The sequence below is a fragment of the Pseudophryne corroboree genome, chromosome 5 (genome assembly GCF_028390025.1).
Source record: "Pseudophryne corroboree isolate aPseCor3 chromosome 5, aPseCor3.hap2, whole genome shotgun sequence".
NCBI lineage: Eukaryota > Metazoa > Chordata > Amphibia > Anura > Myobatrachidae > Pseudophryne > Pseudophryne corroboree.
Genome location: NC_086448.1, coordinates 743,774,254 through 743,800,042, shown reverse-complemented (window position 1 = coordinate 743,800,042; position 25,789 = coordinate 743,774,254). Strand labels below are relative to the sequence as shown.

Here is a 25,789-nt window from a genome sequence, read left to right as displayed (position 1 = left end):
TCGGGAATTGACAGTGTTCCATGGCCCTCATTCCGAGTTGTTCGCTCGTTAGTGGTTTTCGCAACGGAGTGATTTGTCGCAAACTGCGCATGCACAATGTTCGCAGTGCGTCTGCGCCAAGTAAATTTGCCAAAAAGTTAGGTATTTTACTCACGGCTTAATGAAGAAATGTCTTCGTTCTGGTGATCGGAGTGTGATTGACAGGAAGTGGGTGTTTCTGGGCGGAAACTGGCCGTTTTATGGGTGTGTGCGGAAAAACGCTGCCGTTTCTGGGAAAAACGCGGGAGTGGCTGGAGAAACGGGGGAGTGTCTGGGCGAACGCTGGGTGTGTTTGTGACGTCAAACCAGGAACGAAACTGACTGAACTGATCGCAGTGGCAGAGTAAGTCCCGAGCTACTCAGAAACTGCAAAGAAATTTCTATTCGCTATTATGCAAATCTTTCGTTCGCAATTCTGCAAAGCTAAGATTCACTCCCAGTAGGCGGAGGCTTAGCGTGTGCAAAGCTGCTAAAAGCAGCTAGCGAGCGAACAACTCGGAATGAGGGCCCTTTTAGCAGCTTTGCACACGCTAAGCCGCCGCCTACTGGGAGTGAATCTTAGCTTTGCAGAATTGCGAACAAAGATTAGCATAATAGCGAATAGAAATTTCTTTGCAGTTTCTGAGTAGCTCGGGACTTACTCTGCCACTGCGATCAGTTCAGTCAGTTTCGTTCCTGGTTTGACGTCACAAACACACCCAGTGTTCGCCCAGACACTCCCCCGTTTCTCCAGCCACTCCCGCGTTTTTCCCAGAAACGGCAGCGTTTTTCCGCACACAGCCATAAAACGGCCAGTTTCCGCCCAGAAACACCCACTTCCTGTCAATCACACTACGATCACCAGAACGAAGAAATGTATTCCTTAAGCCGTGAGTAAAATACCTAACTTTTTGGCAAATTTACTTGGCGCAGACGCACTGCGAACATTGCGCATGCGCAGTTTGCGACAAATCGCTCCGTTGCGAAAACCACTAACGAGCGAACAACTCGGAATGAGGGCCCATATCTCTATGATGCCACCGGGGGAGATGTCTCAAACCTTCGAGACAGACAAAATGGAGAAGTTGCCCAAAGCAACCAATCCGCTTCTAGCTGTCATGTATCTAGCACAGTCTATAAAATGACAGATACTGATTGTTTGCTATGGGATACAGCTCCTCCCCTGTCTTACTGAATAGATTGACTGCATCCTGAGTTATACTGGTGCACTCTGCAAAGCGGCAGCCTCCTTGATGTATAGGCAGGGCCATCTTAACGTAAAGGCACACTGGGCGGCTGAGATTAAAGGGTCTATTTACTAAGCCTTGGATGGAGATAAATGACCAGCCAATCAGCTCCTAACTGCCATGTCACAGGCTGGATCTGAAAACTGACAGTTAGGAGCTGATTGGCTGGTACTTTATCTCCAGCCACTTTATCTCCATCCAAGGCTTAGTAAATAGATCCCTTATGCTGTTAACACAGCTCTGTGTATAGGGGCTAACTCCACTTTAAATTCAAATAGAATTTTGAATTGCCTAGAGTGGAGACAGACAATTTGTGAACTGAATCAACTCATGATAAAGCAGCCTGGAGGACCAGTGACTAGGCAGTCTATTTACTAAGCCTTGGAGAGACAAAGTGGAGAGAGATGAAGTACCAGCCAATCAGCTCCTAACTGCCATGTTACAGGCTGTGATTGAAAAATGACAGAATCTGGTTGACTGGTACTTTATCTCTCCACTTTAGCTCTCTCCAAGACTTAATAAATAGACCCCCTAGTTCATTTTTCAGAAACAGACATTAAAAAATTGTTTAAACCTGGGACTAACCTTGGAAGTTAGGGACAGCTGGAAACTATGGGTGCAATTTATCAAAAGTTAGAGCGATGTACATTGGAGATAGATGGAGTACCAACCAGCTCCTGCCATTTTTCAAACACATCATGTAACATGGCAGTTAGAAGCTGATTGGCTGGTACTTTATCTCTCTCCAAGCTTTGATAAACACCCCCCTATGTATTTTGCAGGCACATAGAGATCATAGTGTGCTGCAGAACTGAATGTAAGTTGGCAGCAATTGCTTGTACATAGATGCAGATATTCACATATATACAGAATTGTACATATGCATGTGACCACAGTTCTCCTATCCATATGCTTGCGGGAATAACCACCATAAGCATGCACTCACACCAGCCCTGTAAATGGTTGGTACTTTATCTCTCTCCAAGCTTTGATAAACACCCCCCTATATATTTTGCAGGCACATAGAGATCATAGTGTGCTGCAGAACTGAATGTAAGTTGGCAGCAATTGCTTGTACATAGATGCAGATATTCGCATGTATACAGAATTGTACATATGCATGTGACCACAGTTCTCCTATCCATACGCTTGCGGGAATAACCACCATAAGCATGCACTCACACCAGCCCTGTAAATGGTTGGTACTTTATCTCTCTCCACTTTTTCTCTCTCCAAGCTTTGATATATAACCCCTTGGTTCTCCTAGTGAATTCATAGAGTGCACCATACTTGCCTACTCTCCCAAAATGGCTGGGCTGCTTCGGTATATCGGGTGATGCTCCCGGCCTCCCGCATGAGCATTCAAGTCTCATGCAGCTACTTGATGTCTGCCCGGTGCTGCCCACTTCCAAAGTAAAGTGAGCGGTCTGGGCATCGATGATGCAATTTGCGCTGAATCGCATCATCATAGTCACAACCCCCACTTTACAGTGCCAGTAATCTCAGTATTGCATACAGGGGTGGGGCCACGATGACACAACCACACCAACAGGCCCCCTGCGCTGCACACCTATACTGCGCAACGTCCCCCGCAGGCTCCCCACTGTGCCAACTCATAGAAATAATTTCAGTTCACAAACCAGCTGCCATACAGTGTGTAGGTGACATTTGCCCTTGAAGTTAGTTTTGATCAATATTTATGTCAAGATAAAGGTAGTCTGCTACATGACGTTAAAGTCTCACTATAGGTTTAGGGTCATTTTTTTGTACAAGATCAGATCCCACTTTACTTACAATCTTACTCTTTTAATCCATAGACAGGTGGTGTCTCATTTTATCTAATTAAGAGTGCTGAAATTAAATTGGCACTGATGCAACATTTCTTTTATTAGACAGGGAAAGCTTTACACTTTATTAACTCGCAGGATTACAACGCTGAGTTCACCTTACTTTTGTTTTATATGGGTAAGGATAAGGTTCAGTTTAAAGCAAAGCCATAGATTTCTAACTGTGATGATGTAATATCAGTGAATATTTCTGTATCTCTACCATTTTAGCTCTTTTCATGACCATGAACTGAATATGTTTTTACTAGTTGTGCAGCTACTTAAGGTCTGATTGTGAGTCGAACGTTCCATTGTTATTACTTATGCTGGGCATATACTATCAGATAATATGTCTGTAAGACCTACACACATTTTATCTAACAAGCTGAAGTTCATCAGATGTCGTGCCCATACATTGTGAGATATCTCACAGTGTATGGCTGCGATAACTGCATTCCTCCACTGGAGGAAACATTTCCCCACTCTTCCCCTGTGAAGGAACAACGGAAATGTCAGGCGATCAGCTGCGGCAGCACATACATGTTATTGTACACAATTATTGGATCAGTCGGGCATGTTGGAAGATTTTCATTCCCGGCTGTCCGATTATGGCCGATCAGCCATGCCCATACACTATATAATTGTTGGCCCAATCCACCAATAATCTCCAGGTCAGGCTGATAATTCCACAATGTATAGCAGAATGCTTTTATCTGTAATTCCATCTCGAAAATGGTACTTTTACAGTGGTTGTCAACTACCTGGAGCCTTTAACTAGCACTGTACCTGTTAGAGTATAGCAACAGCTAAAGGCTGATTATTACATGAATGCCTAGACAGTAGGGACAGTAGTTGGCGCTATATCTTAATATCACTGTGTAGTCCCTCTTTGTTGGAAAAGTGGTGCTAATCCTGAATATTATCAGTTTACATGTACTGATCATAGTAAAATTTATCCCACATGGTTGAAGTAAGAAGCATGGTCTGCATATTATGGACCTAAACATACTACAGCAGGAGAATGCAAGCAATCGTCCAGTAAAATCTGCAAAGTATATGTGAGTAACACAACACTATATTTCAAAGGGAGTAATGACTAAAAAAGAAAAGAAAACTAGCAATAATTAAACTGAATAATGACAATTATCAGCTGTGGAAAGTTGAGGTTGAAATGTGGCTATTGACAGATTACTTGTGGGAAGTTATTACTACAGAAAGACCAGAGGTTAATAACCAGGAATGAGATAAGAAAGGCAGGCACGGGCAACATTAGCTTATTAGTGGAAGATGACCAGCTAACTCACTTAAGATATGAGCCTTCCACAAATGACATGTGGGATGTATGAAAAACCCAGTTTAAATCGTAAGCTTTTTTTTTTTTTTTTTTTTTACTGTGAAAACTATAACAAAATACATTTTGCAAAGGAGATAACATGCAGGACCACATACATAGAATGCTACAGTAGGTATAGTAAATACAGTAGCATAACTGTTGGTGTAGACATACAGGGGGTAATTCAGACCTGATCGCTCGCTAGCTGTTTTTTGCAGTCCTGCGTTCACATAGTCACCGCCCACCGGGGAGGGTATTTTAGCTGTGTAAGTGTGCGATCGCATGTGCAGCCAAGCGGTACAAAAAGATCTTGTGCAGTTTCTGAGTAGCCCAGGACTTACTCACTTCAACCTGTCCTGGACCGGAATTGACGTCAGGAACCCTCCCTACAAACGCATGGACACGCCTGCGTTTTTCCAACCACTCCCAGAAAACGGTCAGTTGCCATCCGCAAACACCTTCTTCCTGTCACTCTCCTTGTGATCACCCATGCGAATAGATTCTTCGCACAAAACCCATTGCAGAGCGGCAATCCGCTTTGTACCTGTGCGACGCGCCTGCGCATTGTGGTGCAAACACATGTGCAGTTCTTTCGAACAGAGGTTTGGTAGAATGATAGAGGCACTCCTGATGAGTGAAATAACCTGCTGCCTCCCCCTTACACCACTGGATTAATCCCAAGAATAATCCAAAAAAGAATAGAACTAGAAGGGGTGTGCGGGTGTAGGGAGTTGGCGCTGGAATAGGGGTGGGGGGAGAAGGGGGGTAAAGCTGATGATTCAGCTGGGAAATTATGGTTTTTAAGTGATGAAAATGGATACTTATCTGAGTGATTTTCGGTAAATTCATGGTTCCTAAAGGGGAGATGTTTTTCCTCCAGAAACAATGGGATCGTACGACGTGATGGTATGAAAAACACAAATTAAAGGTTTTTTGAGTTGGGAATCCTCAAATAAATAAAATAAGCGTTTTGTGATAATAAATATATGGATAAATTTCAGGTAAGGTGGTCATACCTCACTTACAAAAAGTGAGCGAGGTTTGAAGCATATAAAGGTTTCTTTTACATGCAAATGCTGGAATTATCAGCGTACCTAACTTACAATGAAAGATAAAGGTATAAACACATCAAGGTATCTTTGTGAGCTAAGCTGCATACCGGTACTCACTAGAAGAAGCATGTTCCGTCTGCACATCAAGGTATCTTTATCCAAACAGCGTTCTTATTAAGCCACCCATATATAAAAAAGGGATTTATTGGATAAAAACAAGTAAAAGGTTTACACACAGAGGGAGTGTTGGCCACGAGGAAGGGAAGCTGCCAGGCAGGGGAACCTGCAAGACCATCTAAAAACCAGTCCGCATGGCCCGGTACCAATGGGGCTTAAAGGTGAATCAAGAAGGTCGTACCTTTCCCCTGCCGTGCAGGTAGCAGTCCAAGTGGGCAAGAATCCTCCCCTCCCCCCACCAACGCGTTTTGAGATTTGGGTGTGGTGTGTTCAATCTGCAATCTAATTTACAGTGTAAAAATAAAGCACCCAGTATTTACCCTGCACAGAAACAAAACAACCCACCCAAACCTATCTCTCTCTGCACATGTTATATCTGCCTCCCCTGCAGTGCACATGGTTTTGCCCAACTGCTAACAAAATTCCTGCTGCGATCAACTTGGAATTACCCCCTGTATCAAAATATTTTTATGAGAGAAGGTTCAAGATAAATGGAAGCAGTATGAACCAATAAAACATCTTATATTATTTATGTGTGATGTGCAATTTTAAGATTTCCTTTGTTTTTTAAATCCCTTACTTGCTCTCAAATAAATAGACAAGAACTGTAAGAATGCCAAATGTGAGATAAGGGTACTGTATGCGGACAAATATTATTACCCCTCTGAAAAATCAAAGTCAACTTCAGCTTGTAACCGTGAAATGAATGTTATTTATGCTGTGCACATCAGAAAGTGACTGTGATATGTACTTTATATGTCATGTTACATTAGCGTGTCATTTATTATTACACATATACTGACTTTTGTTGTTTTTATTGAACAAAATTTTTTATATCGTATTCATAAACTTCTTCCAAAATTGTGTTGCGAGGTTCTGAATGCTTTAGATTTTCTTTTTTTTTCACTTCCAATTTCCAGTAAGAAAGGAAAATGAAATGAATAGATAAAACTACAGTGATGGGGATTAAGTTATTGTGTTGGTGTGACAGCCCACTAGACATCACTATTCCTCACAGCCACGTTCCCTCTCTGGTGGGCTGGTCTGTGTTCTGACATCACGGAAAAGCCCAATCTCTGTACAGTTGTGCTTAATATAAACCAGGCGAGCTGAGAAAGTCTCAGAGAAAGGCAGAGTAATAACACGGGAGAGGACCTAATCCAACCACTTCACCCTGTACGACTGATACCTACTTTGTCAGTCTGCGAAAAGCGCATCTGACGTTAACACTGACTTGGTTGCAGAACTAACGTTACTGGTAAGTGCTAGCTTTGAAACATCATTTGCATATACAGTTAAACAATAAGATGAAAGCGTTGCAGTAGGAAGATGGCTTTAAATGCAGAATGCAACATTACATGCAAATATTACAATTCTTTATCTCCAGCTAGTTATCAGTAGTTATGTAGTCAAAAATGCAGCTGTCTCAATTATTCATGCAATTTCCTTATTCGTATGTTTTTTTATTTTTCTTGGCGATATTTCAAAACTTATAATTTACCATCTGAGGGCATAATATAGACTTATTGATGCTAAAGCAGTTATGCTGCTAAATGTGTGTAATAAACCCATATAGTAATTGCATTTGCTGAGTGTGTTTAATATTTGAGATTTAATTTGTTTAGATCTGGTTTAGAAAAACAATCCAGGTGTTTGTGATACTACAAGTTCCAGCATGCCGCATCTGCAATTGATATCCCAGATAAAGCAGGATTTATCAAAACCAGATATTACTGTGCCTAGCGGAGCATGCTGGCACTTTTAGTGCCACAGCAGCTGGGCTCTGTTGTAGATAAGGCCTGTATTATATTATATATCATTCAATATTATAAAGAGGGTTGTCTGTATTATTAGCACCGTTTTAAGAATTGCATCCGATTTATGGGTAATTATGAGCCTCATCCCTAGCAATATTGCAATGGCATATCTAGGATGAGCTGATTTTCTATCAGCTAATTGCCATTTTGGTAAATAACTTCAGCAAATAACCTTACTAAACATGGTAATAAGCTGAAGTGATAGAGTGTTCTCCATCCAAGAGGTACATAGCCCAGATGCCTCTGCAAGGCATGTTTAGACGATCAGAGCTAACCTGGCTGGCTACAAAGAGTTGTTTCTTCAACACATTAGAAATGTATGAGCTTTTAATTTGCCACATGTACCTCTGGTGGACGCCCTGTGTAACTGCAGGGTGAAGATGTTATCTACAACTAGTGGTCTCAGGTGGAAAACGATTGCAATATTTTGAATTATGATACATACAAGGATGTTGTGTGTATGTTTCATTGTTTTACCAAGGCAAAATTAAAATGTTTCAGAAATATAAACCCATTCTTTGCTATTTCATCACATAGTGCCCTCAGTACTGTGCTGTACACAGTGTTTCTGCTCTTGTGCTGCCACATACTGCCAGTCACTGCTGTGAAACCTCTGCAAATGTTACATTTCTCTCCCATTGGTATGCAGTGAATGATTTTTGTCAGCAAAGTATTTTTGTAGTAAAAGTATAGCACAATTGACTTTTTGGCAAAGTATGGCTCAGATTTATCAAGCCTTGGAGAGTGATAAATTGCACGGTGATAAAGTACCAGCCAATCAGCTCCTAACTGTCATTTTTCAGCCTGTAACATGGCAGTTAGGAGCTGATTGGCTGGTACTTTATCATCGTGCAATTTATCACTCTCCAAGGCTTGATAAATCTGGGCCTATATTTGTTAGTTTTATTTGTGTTGTAGATTATGCAAATAACTATAGATAAGTGAGTATTATATGTCCAATATTCTGCATATAATTGCTTAGTAATACAGTAGTTTTTTTTTTGCTACATTCCAAGTTGAGCTGGAACTTTCATGACATTGATAAACTAATAATAGACTTATAAACTCCTATAGACGGCACATACTGTATAGTGTGGCCATTTGTGAAGCATATCTTGCATATTTCTGCCTTGTGCATACACTAGAACCAAGTGTACTCAACTATGGGCAATGTGTAGCCCTACGCAACCCAATCGCATCTCCATTTGTAACTAAGGGGTCTATTTACTAAGCCTTGGATGGAGATAAAGTACCAGCCAATCAGCTCCTAACTGTCATTTTTCAAACACAGCCTGTAACATGGCAGTTAGGAGCTGATTGGTTGGTACTTTATCTCCATGCCCTTTATCTCCATCCAAGGCTTAGTAACTAGACCCCTAAAGAAGTGCAACTGGGGTGCAGTGTGGGTCCAGTTACGGCTGACTTGCGCTCAGCTGTGCAACGGCCTTTGTATACCTGTGTTTAGTGACCCAGCAGGTGCTGGTGTCAGATTTTATTTAAATGTTGTTTATTTGTGTTTGATCCATAGAAGAAGAAAATATTGTTGCTCAGACTTACGGTACATATGGTTATTTTCTTATACTGTATATATGTTTTCACCCCAGGCGGAACACAATGACACTGAATGTGACAATGCGGCGCACCAGCACGGCCGTGCAGAATCAGCAGCGCTGGAGTATTCCTGCTGACGTAAGGAACATTCACGTACAGAAGAACCCCAACGTGCACCTGAATCGTAACCACACCATAAACCACTCCATAAGGCCTGAGGACTACTACAGACGCAGCTGGTCTTCAGACTCTTCCGATTCCGTCATCTCCTCGGAATCAGGGAATAGCTACTACCGTGTGGTGCTCATCGGAGAGCATGGGGTGGGCAAGTCTACACTGGCCAGTATATTTGCTGGTGTGCCAGATACTTTGGACAGTGACATGTTGGGAGGTAAGTTGATGTGACACTTTGTACGTCTACTCAGATCCTGTTCACAGTGGTTGTATTTCATAATTATGTGTTTTTTTATTACTATGGGGGATATTAATTTAAAGCTCGGCAAGAGATTAACGTGGATAGATATATAATACCAACCAATCAGCTTCTTTCATTTTACAGGATGTGTTTGAACAATGGGGGTCATTCCGACCCGTTCGCTTGCAGCGGTTCTTCGCTGCAGTGCGAATGGGTCCGGAATGCACATGCGCGTCGTTGCCCGGCGACAGAGGTTGCCGAGCAATGACGCTAACAACGAAGAAAGCGGTCGCAGCGGCGACCGCAAGAAGATGGACAGCAAGAGGGTGTTCCTGGGCGTCACCTTACCGTTGCCTGCAGTTTTCGGGGAGTGGTAAGTAAAACGCAGGCGTGTCCAGGCGAACGGAGGGCGGAGGTGTGACGTCAAAGCCGGCCCCATCAACGCTGAGATCGTCGCACAGGGTAAGTATGTCCAGGGCTGGTCTTGTTTTACACAAAACTTTTTTAGCTTAGCAGAGCTGCACAAGCGATCACAGCCCTGCTAAGATAAAATACACTCCCCCATAGGCGGGGATTAGTTGATCGCACCAGCAGCAAAATGTTGCTGGCTGCGATCAACTCGGAATGACCACCAATGTCAGTTAGGATCTGATTGGTTACTACTTTATCTGTCTCCATTTTTATCTCTCTCCAAGCTTTGATAAATACCCCATGCACAGTGTACTGTACAGTGGGGAGATATTAATATTACAGATAGGAATACAGGTTTACAATGCAATATTATAACTTTGAAGAAAATGGAATAAGATGCTTAGTGAATGATTCTAAGCATAGAAAGCAAGTAACTGTGTATAATGGCAAAACCATGTAGCACTGTAAGTGGGGCAGATTCAAAATGTGCAGAGATTTAGATTTGTCCACCACTTGTGGTCTACATGCAAAGTCAGCCATTATTTGCCATACATGACAAAAAATAAAAGTATTTGCTCCCCTTACACTGCAGCATGGTTTCTCCAGTTGCTCAGTTACTTGCTTTCGTTCTCTTTACTCCCTACTCAGAATCAGGCCTTTCTCACAAGACATAAGGTGCCCCATGAAGAGTGAGGGACATTTTGAAAAAGAGAAGACATTAGCCAGATTTTCCAGTCAGCTTTATTGGAATGATTTATTACAGTTGCTAAAGACAATGACCATTTTGTTTTTATACAAGAAGTGATATTGAGCAGTGGCGGGTTTTACCTATGGGCTGCAGGACTGCAGCCGCCCCATGTAAAACCTGCCACCCAGCTCGCTATCATTGAAACCAGATGCAGGCCGTGACTGCACTGGCTACACTGTAACTGGCAGTGACTTTCTATTGGAAGTCCTACTTGTCAGTCACAGAAGCACAAGGCAGTCCCATTGGGAGGTGTTTCCTCCCTCTGGGACTGCCAGACTGGGCTGTGATAAGCAGAGAGTGTGCTTCCTGTAGGAAGCCATTCCCTGCCTTTTGCACAGCACAATCCGGCTTCTATGGGCTGCAGTCAGTGCAGTCCATATAAGTCAGGGTTTGCACAGTCGCATTGCGGAGTCTGTGTCAGTCCCGGTATTCTGCTGGATCCATTGCGCAGGTGCCGGGACCCGGGTACTGGCTGTCTCCTCTTCTCTCTGGGCACAGGGGTAGCCCCCCTACCAAACATAATTGGAGCCGCTGCTGATATTGATAACAACGGCCAACCAGATCTGTTATGTGTCAGAAGCTGCTCCTGTGATGTATACATATATTAATAAACAGCACCTAACAGTTTCTCTCATGGCTCACTCACAGCCGAGGCATTGGAGATAGGTCTATCCCTGCATCAGCACAGATGGCTAAATTAAACTGAGGTAATAATTTAGATGCCTGTTCTCATGCGTGGATATCCTTAGTACCTGAGTGAGCCATAGGGACGGGGTTTGGGAAACACTGACCTAATAGATACAGGGGGATATTTATCAAAGCTTGGAGAGAGATAAAGTGCAAAGAGATAACGTACCGACCAATCAGCTGCTGTCATTGCTGAGAAAAACGATAGGAGCCGATAGTTGGTTCTTTATCTCTTTCTAATCTTTGATAACTCTCCCCCAAAACAGTATCACTGTAATCCTGTTTTTGGACAAACATACTTGACAAAATGCCATGTTTCCTTACCTCATATTGTAGTTAACAATCTATCTATTCTATGTAATTAATTACTTCATGTTCTTTATACCTGGCTGTGCAATTACACTGCTCAAACAAAGTTGGAGAATTGGGGCAGATGTATTAAGTCTGGAGAAGGCATAAGGAAGTGATAAAGCAGTGATAAGTGCAAGGTGATAAGCGCACCAGCCAATCAGCTCCTAACTGTTAATTTACACATTGGAGCTGATTGGCTGGTGTGTTTATCACCTTGCACATATCACTGGTTTATCACGTCTCCAGGTTAATACATCTGCCTCATTGTTTTTAATGTTACATGTACAGTACGAAACGGTGTGTGGTGGCGAGAGAAAGCTATATACATGTATTCTATACATCTTAGCTAAGTTTGACTTACTTTTTTAAAATAACAAAATATAATGAATAATAATAATACGAAAGTGACCTGTAGCCTATGTAACTGTAATTTGGCATCGCTGAGGTTAATAGGACGATGTGCTCTGTGAGCAGATATTTTCCATTACCGAACAAATCTGGAGTTTGTCACAGTCCACAGTAGGAGGCTGTGCGAATCTTCATTGTGATGTTCTATTCCATGTGGTGGACTAATTTGTTTAAGATGTGGAAAATATCCTTTAAGACTCATGGGAGCTCTACAGGCAGGGGGGTTACGGAAAATATGGGTCTTCCCCCACCCCGGGGAAAGTCTCAAGTGATGGCAGAGGATCACTGGTTCTTAAGGAGTAAATACTGAATTAATCACGGAGTAAAGCTCTGGAGCTCCTCGGAGTAAACTTCATGGTCCTGTAATGACAGATGATTTGTGGACACCATGTTGTATATATTAAATATTCTGAATAATGTTATTTAATGCTATAACCTTTGGCACAATATCTGTGTACTACAGTATAAGTACTATACTATAGAGCCTGTCTGACAAGCTTATCTTGCCAACTTATACATGAAAAATAGCAGCAATATTCTATAAATAAACACTAAAACAAGCCAGGCATTAATCATCTAAAATAAGAAAAACATGGAAGAAAATAGTTTCAGATAGTCAGCTGGTCTGGTTTTTATAAGGGGTTTGGGCCAGCGTGACCATTGGAGAATCTCGGTGGCTGCCTAGGGCACTAACACTGTACTTAGGGGGAACCTAAAATCCTGAGTGAGCCTCATAATGTCAGCCCTCCAATGTTTCTCATGCCCCTGGGAGTGTGGCGCAGGGTTATGATGTCATAGCGAACCACTACACTGTGATTTTGAGGAGCAGAGGATGCCACCACACCTTCCACATGCTAAAGGAACAAACCAGACATAGGGTGTGATGCATTTCCATGGATGGAGGGGTCGGGGGGTGGTTTGCACCTAGGGTTCCTCCAGAAAAAATAGGCTCTGCATGTCCCGCGTTTTGTTATATTTGTTACAGATTTGGATTTTTTATTCTGGAAAATCATTGTTATTTGGTTTCTATTAGTAATATACCTTATTTCTTTTTATCTTAATAGAGAACACCTATGAAAGAACTCTGACGGTGGATGAAGAAAGTGCAACATTGATACTTATTGACATGTGGGAAAATAAGGTATTGTCTTGCTGACTATTTTATCCTCATCTGTCCCATTCACCTGTAATATTGCTAGGACACTATCCCACTCACCTGGAATATTGCTAGGACACTATTCCACTCACCTGTAATATTGCTAGGACACTATCCCACACACCTGTAATATTGCTAGGACACTATCCCACTCACCTCTAATATTGCTGGGAGACTATCCCACTCACCTGTAATATTGCTGGGACACTATCCCATTCACCTGTAATATTGCTAGGACACTATTCCACTCACCTGTAATGTTGCTAGGATATTATCCCACACACCTGTAATATTGCTGGGACACTATCCCATTCACCTGTAATATTGCTAGGACACTATTCCACTCACCTGTAATATTGCTAGGATATTATCCCACACACCAGTACTATTGCTATGACACTATCCCACTCACTTGTAATATTGCTAGGACACTATCCCACACACCTGTAATATTGCTGGGACACTATCCCACTCACCTGTAAGATTGCTAGGAGACTATCCCACTCACCTGTAATATTGCTAGGAGACTATCCCACTCACCTGTAATATTGCTAGGAGACTATCCCACTCACCTGTAATATTGCTAGGACACTATCCCACTCACCTGTAATATTGCTAGGACACTATCCCACTCACCTGTAATATTGCTAGGACACTATCCCACTCACCTCTAATATTGCTAGGACACTGTCCCACTCACCTGTAATATTGCTAGGACACTATCCCACTCACCTGTAATATTGCTAGGACACTATCCCACTCACCTGTAATATTGCTAGGACACTGTCCCACTCACCTGTAATATTTCTAGGACACTATCCCACTCACCTGTAATATTGCTAGGACACTATCCCACACACCTGTAATATTGCTGGGACACTATCCCACTCACCTGTAATATTGCTAGGAGACTATCCCACTCACCTGTAATATTGCTAGGACACTATCCCACTCACCTGTAATATTGCTAGGAGACTCCCACTCACCTGTAATATTGCTAGGACACTATCCCACTCACATGTAATATTGCTAGGACACTATCCCACTCACCTTTAATATTGCTAGGACACTATTCCACTCACCTGTAATATTGCTAGGACACTATCCTACTCACCTGTAATATTGCTAGGACACTATCCCACTCACCTGTAATATTGCTAGGACACTAACCCTCTCACCTGTAATATTGCTAGGACACTATCCCACTCACCTGTAATATTGCTAGGACACTAACCCTCTCACCTGTAATATTGCTAGGACACTATCCCACTCACCTGTAATATTGCTAGGACACTATTCCATTCACCTGTAATATTGCTAGGACACTATCCCACTCACCTGTAATATTGCTAGGACACTAACCCTCTCACCTGTAATATTGCTAGGACACTATCCCACTCACCTGTAATATTGCTAGGACACTATCCCACTCACCTGTAATATTGCTATGAAACTATCCCACTCACCTGTAATATTGCTAGGACACTATTCCACTCACCTGTAATATTGCTAGGACACTATCCCACTCACCTGTAATATTGCTAGGACACTATCCCACTCACCTGTAATATTGCTAGGACACTATTCCATTCACCTGTAATATTGCTGGGACACTATTCCACTCACCTGTAATATTGCGAGGACACTATCCCACTTACCTGTAATATTGCTAGGACACTATTCCATTCACCTGTAATATTGCTGGGACACTATTCCACTCACCTGTAATATTGCGAGGACACTATCCCACTCACCTGTAATATTGCTAGGACACTATCCCACTTACCTGAAATATTGCTGGGACACTATCCCACTCACCTGTAATATTGCTAGGACACTAACCCTCTCACCTGTAATATTGCTAGGACACTATCCCACTCACCTGTAATATTGCTAGGACACTATTCCATTCACCTGTAATATTGCTAGGACACTATCCCACTCACCTGTAATATTGCTAGGACACTAACCCTCTCACCTGTAATATTGCTAGGACACTATCCCACTCACCTGTAATATTGCTAGGACACTATTCCACTCACCTGTAATATTGCTAGGACACTATTCCACTCACCTGTAATATTGCTAGGACACTGTCCCACTCACCTGTAATATTGCTAGGAGACTATCCCACACACCTGTAATATTGCTAGGACACTATCCCACTCACCTGTAATATTGCTAGGACGCTATCCCACTCACCTGTAATATTGCTAGGACGCTATTCCATTCACCTGTAATATTGCTGGGACACTATCCCACTCACCTGTAATATTGCTGGGACACTGTCCCACTCACCTGTAATATTGCTAGGACACTATCCCACTCACCTGTAATATTGCTACGAAACTATCCCACTCACCTGTAATATTGCTAGGACACTATTCCACTCACCTGTAATATTGCTAGGACACTATCCCACTCACCTGTAATATTGCTAGGACACTATCCCACTCACCTGTAATATTGCTATGAAACTATCCCACTCACCTGTAATATTGCTAGGACACTATTCCATTCACCTGTAATATTGCTGGGACACTATTCCACTCACCTGTAATATTGCGAGGACACTATCCCACTCACCTGTAATATTGCTGGGACACTATCCCACTCACCTGTAATATTGCTGGGACACTGTCCCACTCACCTGTAATATTGCTGGGACACTATCCCACTCACCTGTAATATTGCTGGGACACTATCCCACTTACCTGTAATATTGCTAGGACACTATTCCATTCACCTGTAATATTGCTGGGACACTATCCCACTCACCTGTAATATTGCTGGGACCCTATCCCACTCACCTGTAATATTGCTGGGACACTATCCCTCTCACCTGTAATATTGCTAGGACACTATCCCACTCACCTGTAATATTGCTGGGACACTATCCCACTCACCTGTAATATTGCTGGGACACTGTCCCACTCACCTGTAATATTGCTGGGACACTATCCCTCTCACCTGTAATATTGCTGGGACACTATCCCACTCACCTGTAATATTGCTGGGACACTATCCCACTCATCTCTAATATTGCTAGGACACTATCCCACTCACCTGTAATATTGCTGGGACACTATCCCACTCACCTGTAATATTGCTAGGAGACTATCCCACTCACCTCTAATATTGCTGGGACACTATCCCACTCACCTGTAATATTGCTAGGACACTATCCCACTCACTTGTAATATTGCTGGGACACTATCCCACTCACCTGTAATATTGCTAGGAGACTATCCCACTCACCTCTAATATTGCTGGGACACTATCCCACTCACCTGTAATATTGCTGGGACACTATCCCACTCACCTGTAATATTGCTAGGAGACTATCCCACTCACCTCTAATATTGCTGGGACACTATCCCACTCACCTGTAATATTGCTAGGACACTATCCCACTCACCTGTAATATTGCTGGGACACTATTCCATTCACCTGTAATATTGCTAGGACACTATCCTACTCACCTGTAATATTGCTAGGACACTATCCCACTTACCTGTAATATTGCTGGGACACTATCCCACTCACCTGTAATATTGCTGGGACACTATCCCACTCACTTGTAATATTGCTAGGACACTATCCCACTCACCTGTAATATTGCTGGGACATTATTCCATTCACCTGTAATATTGCTAGGACACTATCCTACTCACCTGTAATATTGCTAGGACACTATCCCACTCACCTGTAATATTGCTAGGACACTATCCCTCTCACCTGTAATATTGCTGGGACACTATCCCACTCACCTGTAATATTGCTGGGACACTATCCCACTCACCTGTAATATTGCTGGGACACTATCCCTCTCACCTGTAATATTGCTGGGACACTATCCCACTCACCTGTAATATTGCTAGGACACTATCCCACTCACTTGTAATATTGCTGGGACACTATCCCACTCACCTGTAATATTGCTAGGACACTATCCCACTCACCTGTAATATTGCTAGGAGACTATCCCACTCACCTGTAATATTGCTAGGACACTATCCCACTCACCTGTAATATTGCTAGGACACTATCCCACTCACCTGTAATATTGCTAGGACACTATCCCACTCACCTGTAATATTGCTAGGACACTATCCCTCTCACCTGTAATATTGCTGGGACACTATCCCACTCACCTGTAATATTGCTAGGACACTATCCCACTCACCTGTAATATTGCTGGGACACTATCCCACTCACCTGTAATATTGCTGGGACACTATCCCACTCACCTGTAATATTGCTGGGACACTATTCCTCTCACCTGTAATATTGCTAGGATATTATTCCACTCATCTGTAATATTGCTGGGACACTATCCCACTCATCTGTAACATTGGTAGGACACTGTCCCACTCATCTGTAATATTGCTAGGACACTATTCCACTCATCTGTATCATTGGTAGGGCACTGTCCCACTCATCTGTAATATTGCTGGGACACTGTCCCACTATCTGTAATATTGCTGGGACACTATCCCACTCATCTGTAATATTGCTGGGACACTATCCCACTCATCTGTAATATTGCTAGGATACTGATAATCTGTGCACACACGTGACATCGCACCTCTCCTGTATATCTGTGCAGACACTCTCTTGGGAGATTCCACTCATGCGATGTACAGCCAAAATGTTCAGCTGCACACATCACCGTATATGGCGTTGCCGGGAAAATGCAGCGATGCTACTGGCCATGTAGTGCCTTCACTCTACCATTCCTGAAGGCATTTTATGGCCAGAGAAGTGAAATGAAGCTCCCCCACTTTGTTGTAGGCAATGTCTTGTGGGACAGTTCATTGTAGTCACACATAGAAATTAGGTGTTATTATCACTATGTGGAGCTGATTTAAAAACAAAAGTAATTTGGAAACCATTTTGCTTTTTTCCAGAGTCAGGATAACTGGATCCATGATCACTGCATGCAAGTCGGAGACGCCTATTTAATTGTATATTCCATCACAGACAGAGCAAGCTTTGAAAAGGCCTCCGAGCTCCGAATACAGTTGCGTCGGGCGCGGCAGACGGAAGATATTCCGATTATACTTGTGGGCAACAAGAGTGACCTAGTCCGATGCAGAGAGGTCACTATATCAGGTATGGGACTGTGAGCGGCTATCTAAGATCTGTCTAGAGAACATCCACATAAGAGAGCACCCCTAGGTGGATCCACTTCAGCCACCAATCATTTGAAAGGAATCGGATATTATTTTTTATGAATAATTTAGCAATCACCAGCATTTACATTATAGACCTCTGTTTGGCTGAGTAACACAAGGGCTCCCCCATGTCTGAAAGAACAAATAATCATATTAATAGATTTGGCCTTTTATATCAGCAGAGCAAGTAACATGCCAGCTACTATTCATGATATTCGATTCTACAAAGAGTTCTAGATGCACAGTACATAATCATAGTTTTCCCCAACATCTAAGCAGTTACTATATCTTCTGAATCTGACTGTTGACTTTATGGGGGGTAGTCAATTAGCTCCGGCTATTTCGGAGCTATCGAATTTACCTCGCTGTATATTCAATTGCGGGACGTTTTCTCCCATTTTTTAAGGCATTTTCGCCAATGCCTTTTCACTTTTTTTAGTTTAAAGGCACTGGTGAAAATGCCTCAAAATCGTCGAAAACAGAGCACTTTTTCGCCAGCGCAGGTGCGAAAACATGTGGATTTGCCGATCAACATGTTTTTTGCTCCTGCCAAATGTTTCACCTAGGCGAAAAAACGGCTCTGCTATTGCATAGGGCGAATTGCCCTAAAAAAATAGCGAAAAGTGACGGATTTTTTTTTTACTAATTGAATACCCCCCCCCCCCCTCCCCTATATTGGCATTAGAGAAAAGCTGCCAGCAGTGGAATGGGCTCCAAGTGTGGGTGGAGGCATTGCCAAACCCCACTGTTAATATTGGGCTCCGTCTGTAGATGCTGTTGCATGAAAGGGGCATGGCTGTGCCTCTTTGGCAAATACTTTGTACCCACCCCACCCCTCTTGGCATTCCTGGTTGCACAAAATGAACCTTGGTCTAACTAATTGATGCCTCCCCAAAAAACAGATCATGTTCTATAATCTGCTTCTGTTAAATTGGTTTTATTGCTCTTAATTAATTTTCATGGCATGCAGTGGTGCATCTATAATGAGTGCAGAGTGTATAAGGTGCACACTGGACCCTGGGTCCAGGAGGCTAGAAGTACGTTACTTGGTTCCCTATTTCATCATATCCTGTCAGAACATTTTTGGCTGTGGCCATCATTTAAGGTTTTGAAGCACTGACCTATATTTTTTTTTCTGTTCCTAGAGGGCAGAGCATGCGCAGTGGTGTTTGACTGCAAATTCATCGAAACGTCGGCAGCAGTCCAGCACAATGTGAAGGAACTGTTTGAGGGGATTGTGCGTCAGGTCCGTTTAAGGAGGGACAGCAAGGAGAAGAACGAAAAAAGAATGGCCTTTCAGAAAAGAAGGGAAAGCATCCCAAAGAAGGCCAGAAGATTCTGGGGAAAGGTTGTCGCCAAGAAAAACAAAAATATGGCATTTAAGCTGAAATCAAAGTCTTGCCACGACCTTTCGGTACTATAGACATGTCGGACTTGCAAACATTGGCGACATATGTTGGCTATTATGGGAACAATAAGCAATCTATATTAGATTGAATGATGCCACAATTTACTTGTGGTTTTTTTTTAGCAGCCATGATGGTATTTTCCAAAAGTTCATTAGATGGACATGGACTGGTTAATTTCTAATATTTATATGCAAAAAAAGGGGTGCCTGATTGATTCTGCTTGTTTTTAATGGGTGGGGATTCAATTTTTACAACTATGGTTTAATTTCTTGAGAAATGGACTCAGCACTGATCACCGCCTCAAATACTTTCCATAAATGCTTCAAATGATGCCAAAGCTATTAGCTTCTATTCAATTATACACAATACTTTTATTAGATTGTGGGGGATATGTATTAAACCTTCTAAACTGTGGAGAAGTGGACCAGTTTATAGAATGTGCTCAATAATTGCTATCAAGAAGACAATTGAATGCTATGGGCAACTTCTCCACTCTTTAGAAGATTTTGGGGTCTATTTACTAAGCGTTGAAGAGAGATAAAGTGGACGGAGGTAAAGTACCAGCCAATCAGCTCCAAACTGCCATGTTACAGGCTGTGTTTGAAAAATGACAGGAGCTGGTTGGTTGGTAGTTTATCTCATCCACTTTGTCGCTCTCAATGGCTTTGTAAATAGATCCCTTAATACATTCCTCCATGTGTTCCTAACGTAGAGCAATTTTCCAATGATCATAATATTTTCAGATCATTTTTTTTATTTCTGTTGCTTTTTCGTTTGTATTAAAGGTCCAAGGTCATTGCTACATGTAACTCCTCACATTAGTAAGCCAAACTCAGCTATGTTTTGCAATGTGTTAACCAGCACTATAGTGTACGTAATATTGAATATCATTATATTTATTATTACCATGCACACCTATTGGTTGCAGCTTATTCATACAGCTATTAAGTTTAAATATGCATTTTGGTAGTAAACTAGATCCATACTCTTTGTGCATAGCACTGTCTGCATCCCAGGTCAGTCATTAATTTTATCATTTTAATCTGGTATTATCATATTGAAATTGGATATTGGATTTTATTATATGTTTTCCTTTATGAGGCTTCAGAGATGATGGATAATACATCGTTACGTTTCAGTGCCTTATAATAAATATGGTGTATTTTATAGGCTTGAATGCCAAAAAAGTGGATTTAAAAAAAGAGTTCTTTTGCACTGGATAGGTCACGCTGCATAGTTGTTCTCTGTCCCTAAATTCCAATCAAAGTCCCCACCTGGGATATTTTATAGTTTCTGGAGATGTTCCTATTTTTCTTTTATAGATACCACAGCTGCACAGTATAAATACTGATTGCCGTGCAGATCACATTTTACCTTACCTGTTCTTGTCTATTAAGACTTTCTAAGTTAATATTTATTGAACAGCAGGGGCAAACTCAGGATTTCTAGAGGGGAGTTTCCAGATGCTAAATTTTAAAGTGCGGTCAGCCCATGGAGGGGCAGTTTGATCTGATGCACTAATGGAGTGCCCACACACAACAGATTTGGTAGAAGTGGTGTACTACGATATACTGGCACTCGGGATCCCGGCACCCAGCATTCTGGCTCTAAGATCCCGACCGCCGGAATGCCGGCAACAGGGTGAGCGTAAAAGTCTTGCTGCGCTCGACACACTGCGGGCACAGTGGCACGCTATATACGGGCACGGTGGCGCTCTACGTGCGCCATGCTATTTAATCTCCCTCCAGGAGTGTCGCGGACACCCCAAGAGGGAGAATAGTTGTCAGCATCCCACCGGTCGGGATCTTGGCGCCGTTATGCGGAGCACCAGGATCCCGACAGCCGGGATATCGAGTGCCTCTCAGTAGGAGAAGCTACTGCCTATGGGTGTGTTCAGTAGCTCAGTTCCATCACTTTTACTATATATTGTGGCCTCAAATCTAGTAAAATTGTATTATACAATAAAGCTATTGAGGCCATGATTTGAGCCGCTAGCTTGGAGGGGCTTTCTGGGCAACTGGAAACCTCCCCTGCGTTTGCCTATGAACAGGATAATTTCAGATGTCAATAGCCGTACATACAGTATGTCAATATGGGGCTTGTAGTTAACCAATTGGGTCCCATTTAGTACTGCATGTTAAACTTAACCTGTGCAAAGCAATGTGTCACTGGAAATTATTTTAAAATGTTGGAAACTGATGTTTGGAAGATTTAACAAACATCAGTTCAGAAAGGTGCTGTGACCCATAGCAACGAATCATATGCTTGCTTTAGTTTTCAAAACAGTACTAGGATAATGGTAGAATCTGATTGGTTGCTATGGGTAACAAGGGGCACCGAGATGGGGGGTTGATGGTCCGGGGCTTGTAAGTGCAGTATTATCCCCAATATGGTATAGCCATTCTCCCTTTGGTGACTTAGCTATGCCTCTACTTTCCTAACCATGCCCCCAAAGTACTTGACCTGGGCGACCTAAGGGTTACATCAGCTTTTTGGCACAGGTGTGTGTGCAGCAGTTTTCATATATGTCTTCCATTATCTTCCTTTAGTTCTCTTTTTAGAAACTATGCAACAAATGCGATAATTCTCCCACAGGGCAAGTAGCACAGTAGGCCACCTAGCTGTCCATTCATTTAAACAGGTCGTATCATATAGGAATTACATGAATGCCCTTTGGTTACTCGTGAACACTCACGCGCTGTAGTCATGGTCATGTGTTATAAAGTACACCAAACTCATTACTGCATCGCTTCCATAAGAATTCTGTAATGGTTAGAACTTTAGGATGTACAGAAAAATGACTATTTATTAGTTTGGTTCCTATTAATATTTTGTCAATGTATTTTTTTTAGAAAGTTCTTTTTTACATTGTACGTTACATCATAAAAATAAAATAAGTAAATATACATTTCATCGTGGTGTTCCTTATTAGCACAGACATCGACTTAATGGTTTAAACATATGGTAGGTTTGTTCTGTTTTCTAGTGATAGTTCTGTGTTCTCACACACAGGGGGTCATTCCGACCCGATCGTTTGCTGCAGTTTGTTGCAGCGTAGCGATCGGATCGGAACTGCACATGCGCCGGCGCCGCAGCTTTCGTTGCCTAGCGACAGGGCTGTTTCTAGCCAATTTGGCTCCCAGTGCGAGATTCAAAAATGTGCCCCCCATGACATAAAAAAATGTGCCCCCCACACACACACCTAGATAAAAAAAAAACGTAACCCCCCCCCTCCGACAAGGGGGCGTGGCCTCATCTAAATGGGTGTGGCCTCGTCTGAAAAGACTACCTCACAATCCAGTTTTTGTCCCTGCTCCAACAGATCACGACCACCACAGGAAAAAAAAAATTATACTATATTAAGCCCCACACAGTAATGCCCCCTGCACCATATTATGCCACACACCGCAATGCCCTTGATACATTAAATCCCCACACTACGGCAGGCAAGAGTCCCCATTTCACACATTACGGCAGGTGTCCCCATTTTACACATTGAGAGAGAGAGAGAATACTTACAGAGGCGATTACCGCTTTTTGGCCCGCCTCACCAGTCGCTCCTCGCGCCGGCCTTTCCCTCTTCCTAACTTGGTTCCTCCACTCTACTCCGCTCGGGGAGGGGGGGGGGTGTTTCGCGGAGTGACGTAACGACGCAACCGCGTCATTCCGTGAAACTCCGCCCCCCAGTACGGTTGCACTGCTCGCCTGCCCCAAGAAACGGCCCTGCCTAGCGATCGCCTCTGAGACAGAGGCGGTCGCTGGACGGGAGGGGGCTGAACGGCGGTGTTAAGCCGCCGTTTAGGGGGAGCGGTCCGGCCAACGCAGGCATGCTTTTGTATTTGTGCGGGGGGGCACTGACATGCGGGGCGGACTAGCCCTGTGCTGGGCGTCCCCCTGGATGTCAGGGAATAAGATCGTAGCTGTGCTAAATTTAGCACAGCTACGATCAACTCGGAATGAGCCCCTAAGTGGGTGATTCAGATCTGATCATAGATCAGTTACTCAGACATGCGGAGGGACGCCCAACACAGGGCTAGTCCGCCCCATATGTCTGGCCCTAACCCCCTTCCCCAGCACGGGTGCAAAAGCATTACACGGCGGCGATGCTTTTGCACCAGCTGAGAAGCTCCTTGCCTGCACAGGTCGTCCAGGGTCGCAGTGGCTGCGTGTGATGTCACACAGCCGCCACGGCCCGCTCCCACAACGGTCCGGACACTCCTGCGTTCTAACACCGTTGGCACGCCCCCCTCCTGCCCAGCGACCACTTCTGCCTGTCAATCAGGCTGAGGCGATCGCAGCCCTGAGATGCTTTTACATCTCACTGGGCTTCACGCGCGTGTGCACTCCCCAAAGGGTCTTCAGACTGCGATCGCTGCCGCTGCAGCGATCCAGTCTGAATTACACCCTTGGAGAGTGATAAAGTGGAGATAGATAAACTACTAAACAACCAATCAGCTGGTAATTGTCATTTTTCAAACACAGCCTGTAAGATGTCAGTTTGGAGCTGATGGGCTGATACTTTATCTCTCTCCACTTTATCACTTTCCAAGGCTTAGTACATAGACTCCACAGTGACACAGTAAGTCTGGTTTTGCTTGTGGCTGGATAGCATTTGATTGCCAAAGACCTACTGTTAAGGATTCAGGCCCTCATTCCGAGTCGTTCGCTCGGTATTTTTCTTCGCATCGCAGCGTTTTTCTGCTTAGTACGCATGCGCAATGTTCGCACTGCGACTGCGCCAAGTAATTTTGCTATGAAGATAGTATTTTTACTCACGGCTTTTTCTTCGCTCCGGCGATCGTAGTGTGATTGACAGGAAATGGGTGTTACTGGGCGGAAACACGGCGTTTTATGGGCGTGTGGATAAAAACGCTACCGTTTCCGGAAAAAACGCGGGAGTGGCTGGAGAAACGGAGGAGTGTCTGGCCGAACGCTGGGTGTGTTTGTGACGTCAAACCAGGAACGACAAGCACTGAACTGATCGCAGATGCCGAGTAAGGTTGAAGCTACTCAGAAACTGCTAAGTAGTTTGTAATCGCAATATTGCGAATACATCGTTCGCAATTTTAAGAAGCTAAGATTCACTCCCAGTAGGCGGCGGCTTAGCGTGTGTAACTCTGCTAAAATCGCCTTGCGAGCGACCAACTCGGAATGAGGGCCTCAGGGCGGGATGTACTACCGCATTTTCCTAATGTATTAACTAACCCCCGGCTGGCAGGTCAGCGCCGCAGCGGGGTTCACCAGCTTTTGCTGGTGATACTCCATAGAAGTTTCTCTCCGCAGCACTGTGTGAGTGTCCGATCGGATCCCTCCCAGCATGCCTCGCGCCCGCCCCCGTCACCCTCTGCATGCGCAGACTGACTCCCGGGGCCGAATCCCGGATGTCAGGCAGCCTCTGGGGGTGATTGGGTTCTTATCGGTAAGAGCTGTCCTCCGCGATGCTAATCGCATATGTAAGTACATATGCGATTAGCATCGTGCCGCTGGGCAGCGATGTCCATTAGTAAACCCCGCCCTCAGTATGGGATCCCGGCGGTCAGGAGACTGACTCTGGAATCCCGGCAGCGAGCGCTCGCCACACTATTCTATTCCCCCTTGGATGGTGGTGTGTACCACCATCCGAGGGGGAATACCGGGCTTCTGTCGGGATTCCAGCCGTTGGCATTTACGCGTCTGTCGGAATTTCGTAGTTTTTGATCCTGAACTCCGGGATCCCGACAGGCGGTATATTGACCGATTTCCACTGTTGGTAAAAGAGGAATTATTGTGAGTTATGTTAGCTCAGATGTAGCTTTCTTGGAGATCTCATCGGATCTTAACAAATATGCCCAAAATCTCAGGAGACACATGCCACGTAGTGATCCACTTTTGCTGCTGTGTCAGTAATACACTGAGATATTTCTGGTGCAACTTACAGTATACATAGATTAATGCTATCCAGTGCTGGAAGGCATTCGATATGCCGGCTGACGGGATCCCGGCGCTCAGCATACTGGCGTCGGGATC

The 25,789-nt window shown here is 43.6% G+C and overlaps 1 protein-coding gene across 1 annotated transcript; it reads left to right on the top strand.

Annotated features, from left to right (window-relative positions):
• Positions 1-6,776: 6,776 nt before the first annotated feature.
• GEM (GTP binding protein overexpressed in skeletal muscle) lies at positions 6,777-22,694 on the top strand. The gene is made up of 5 exons (XM_063924110.1): positions 6,777-6,911; positions 9,075-9,412; positions 13,106-13,182; positions 18,108-18,312; positions 19,520-22,694. Exons 2-5 carry the CDS (start codon positions 9,085-9,087, stop codon positions 19,795-19,797), a joined length of 888 nt encoding a protein of 295 aa, XP_063780180.1. The 5' UTR covers positions 6,777-6,911; positions 9,075-9,084; the 3' UTR covers positions 19,798-22,694.
• Positions 22,695-25,789: the final 3,095 nt, after the last annotated feature.

Excerpts from the sequence above, each read along its gene's own strand:
- GEM (XM_063924110.1), top strand. The coding sequence starts at position 9,085 with ATGACACTGAATGTGACAATGCGGCGCACCAGCACGGCCGTGCAGAAT. Across the intron at positions 13,183-18,107 it reads TTGACATGTGGGAAAATAAG|AGTCAGGATAACTGGATCCA; the intron begins GTATTGTCTTGC and ends GCTTTTTTCCAG. Across the intron at positions 18,313-19,519 it reads CAGAGAGGTCACTATATCAG|AGGGCAGAGCATGCGCAGTG; the intron begins GTATGGGACTGT and ends TTCTGTTCCTAG.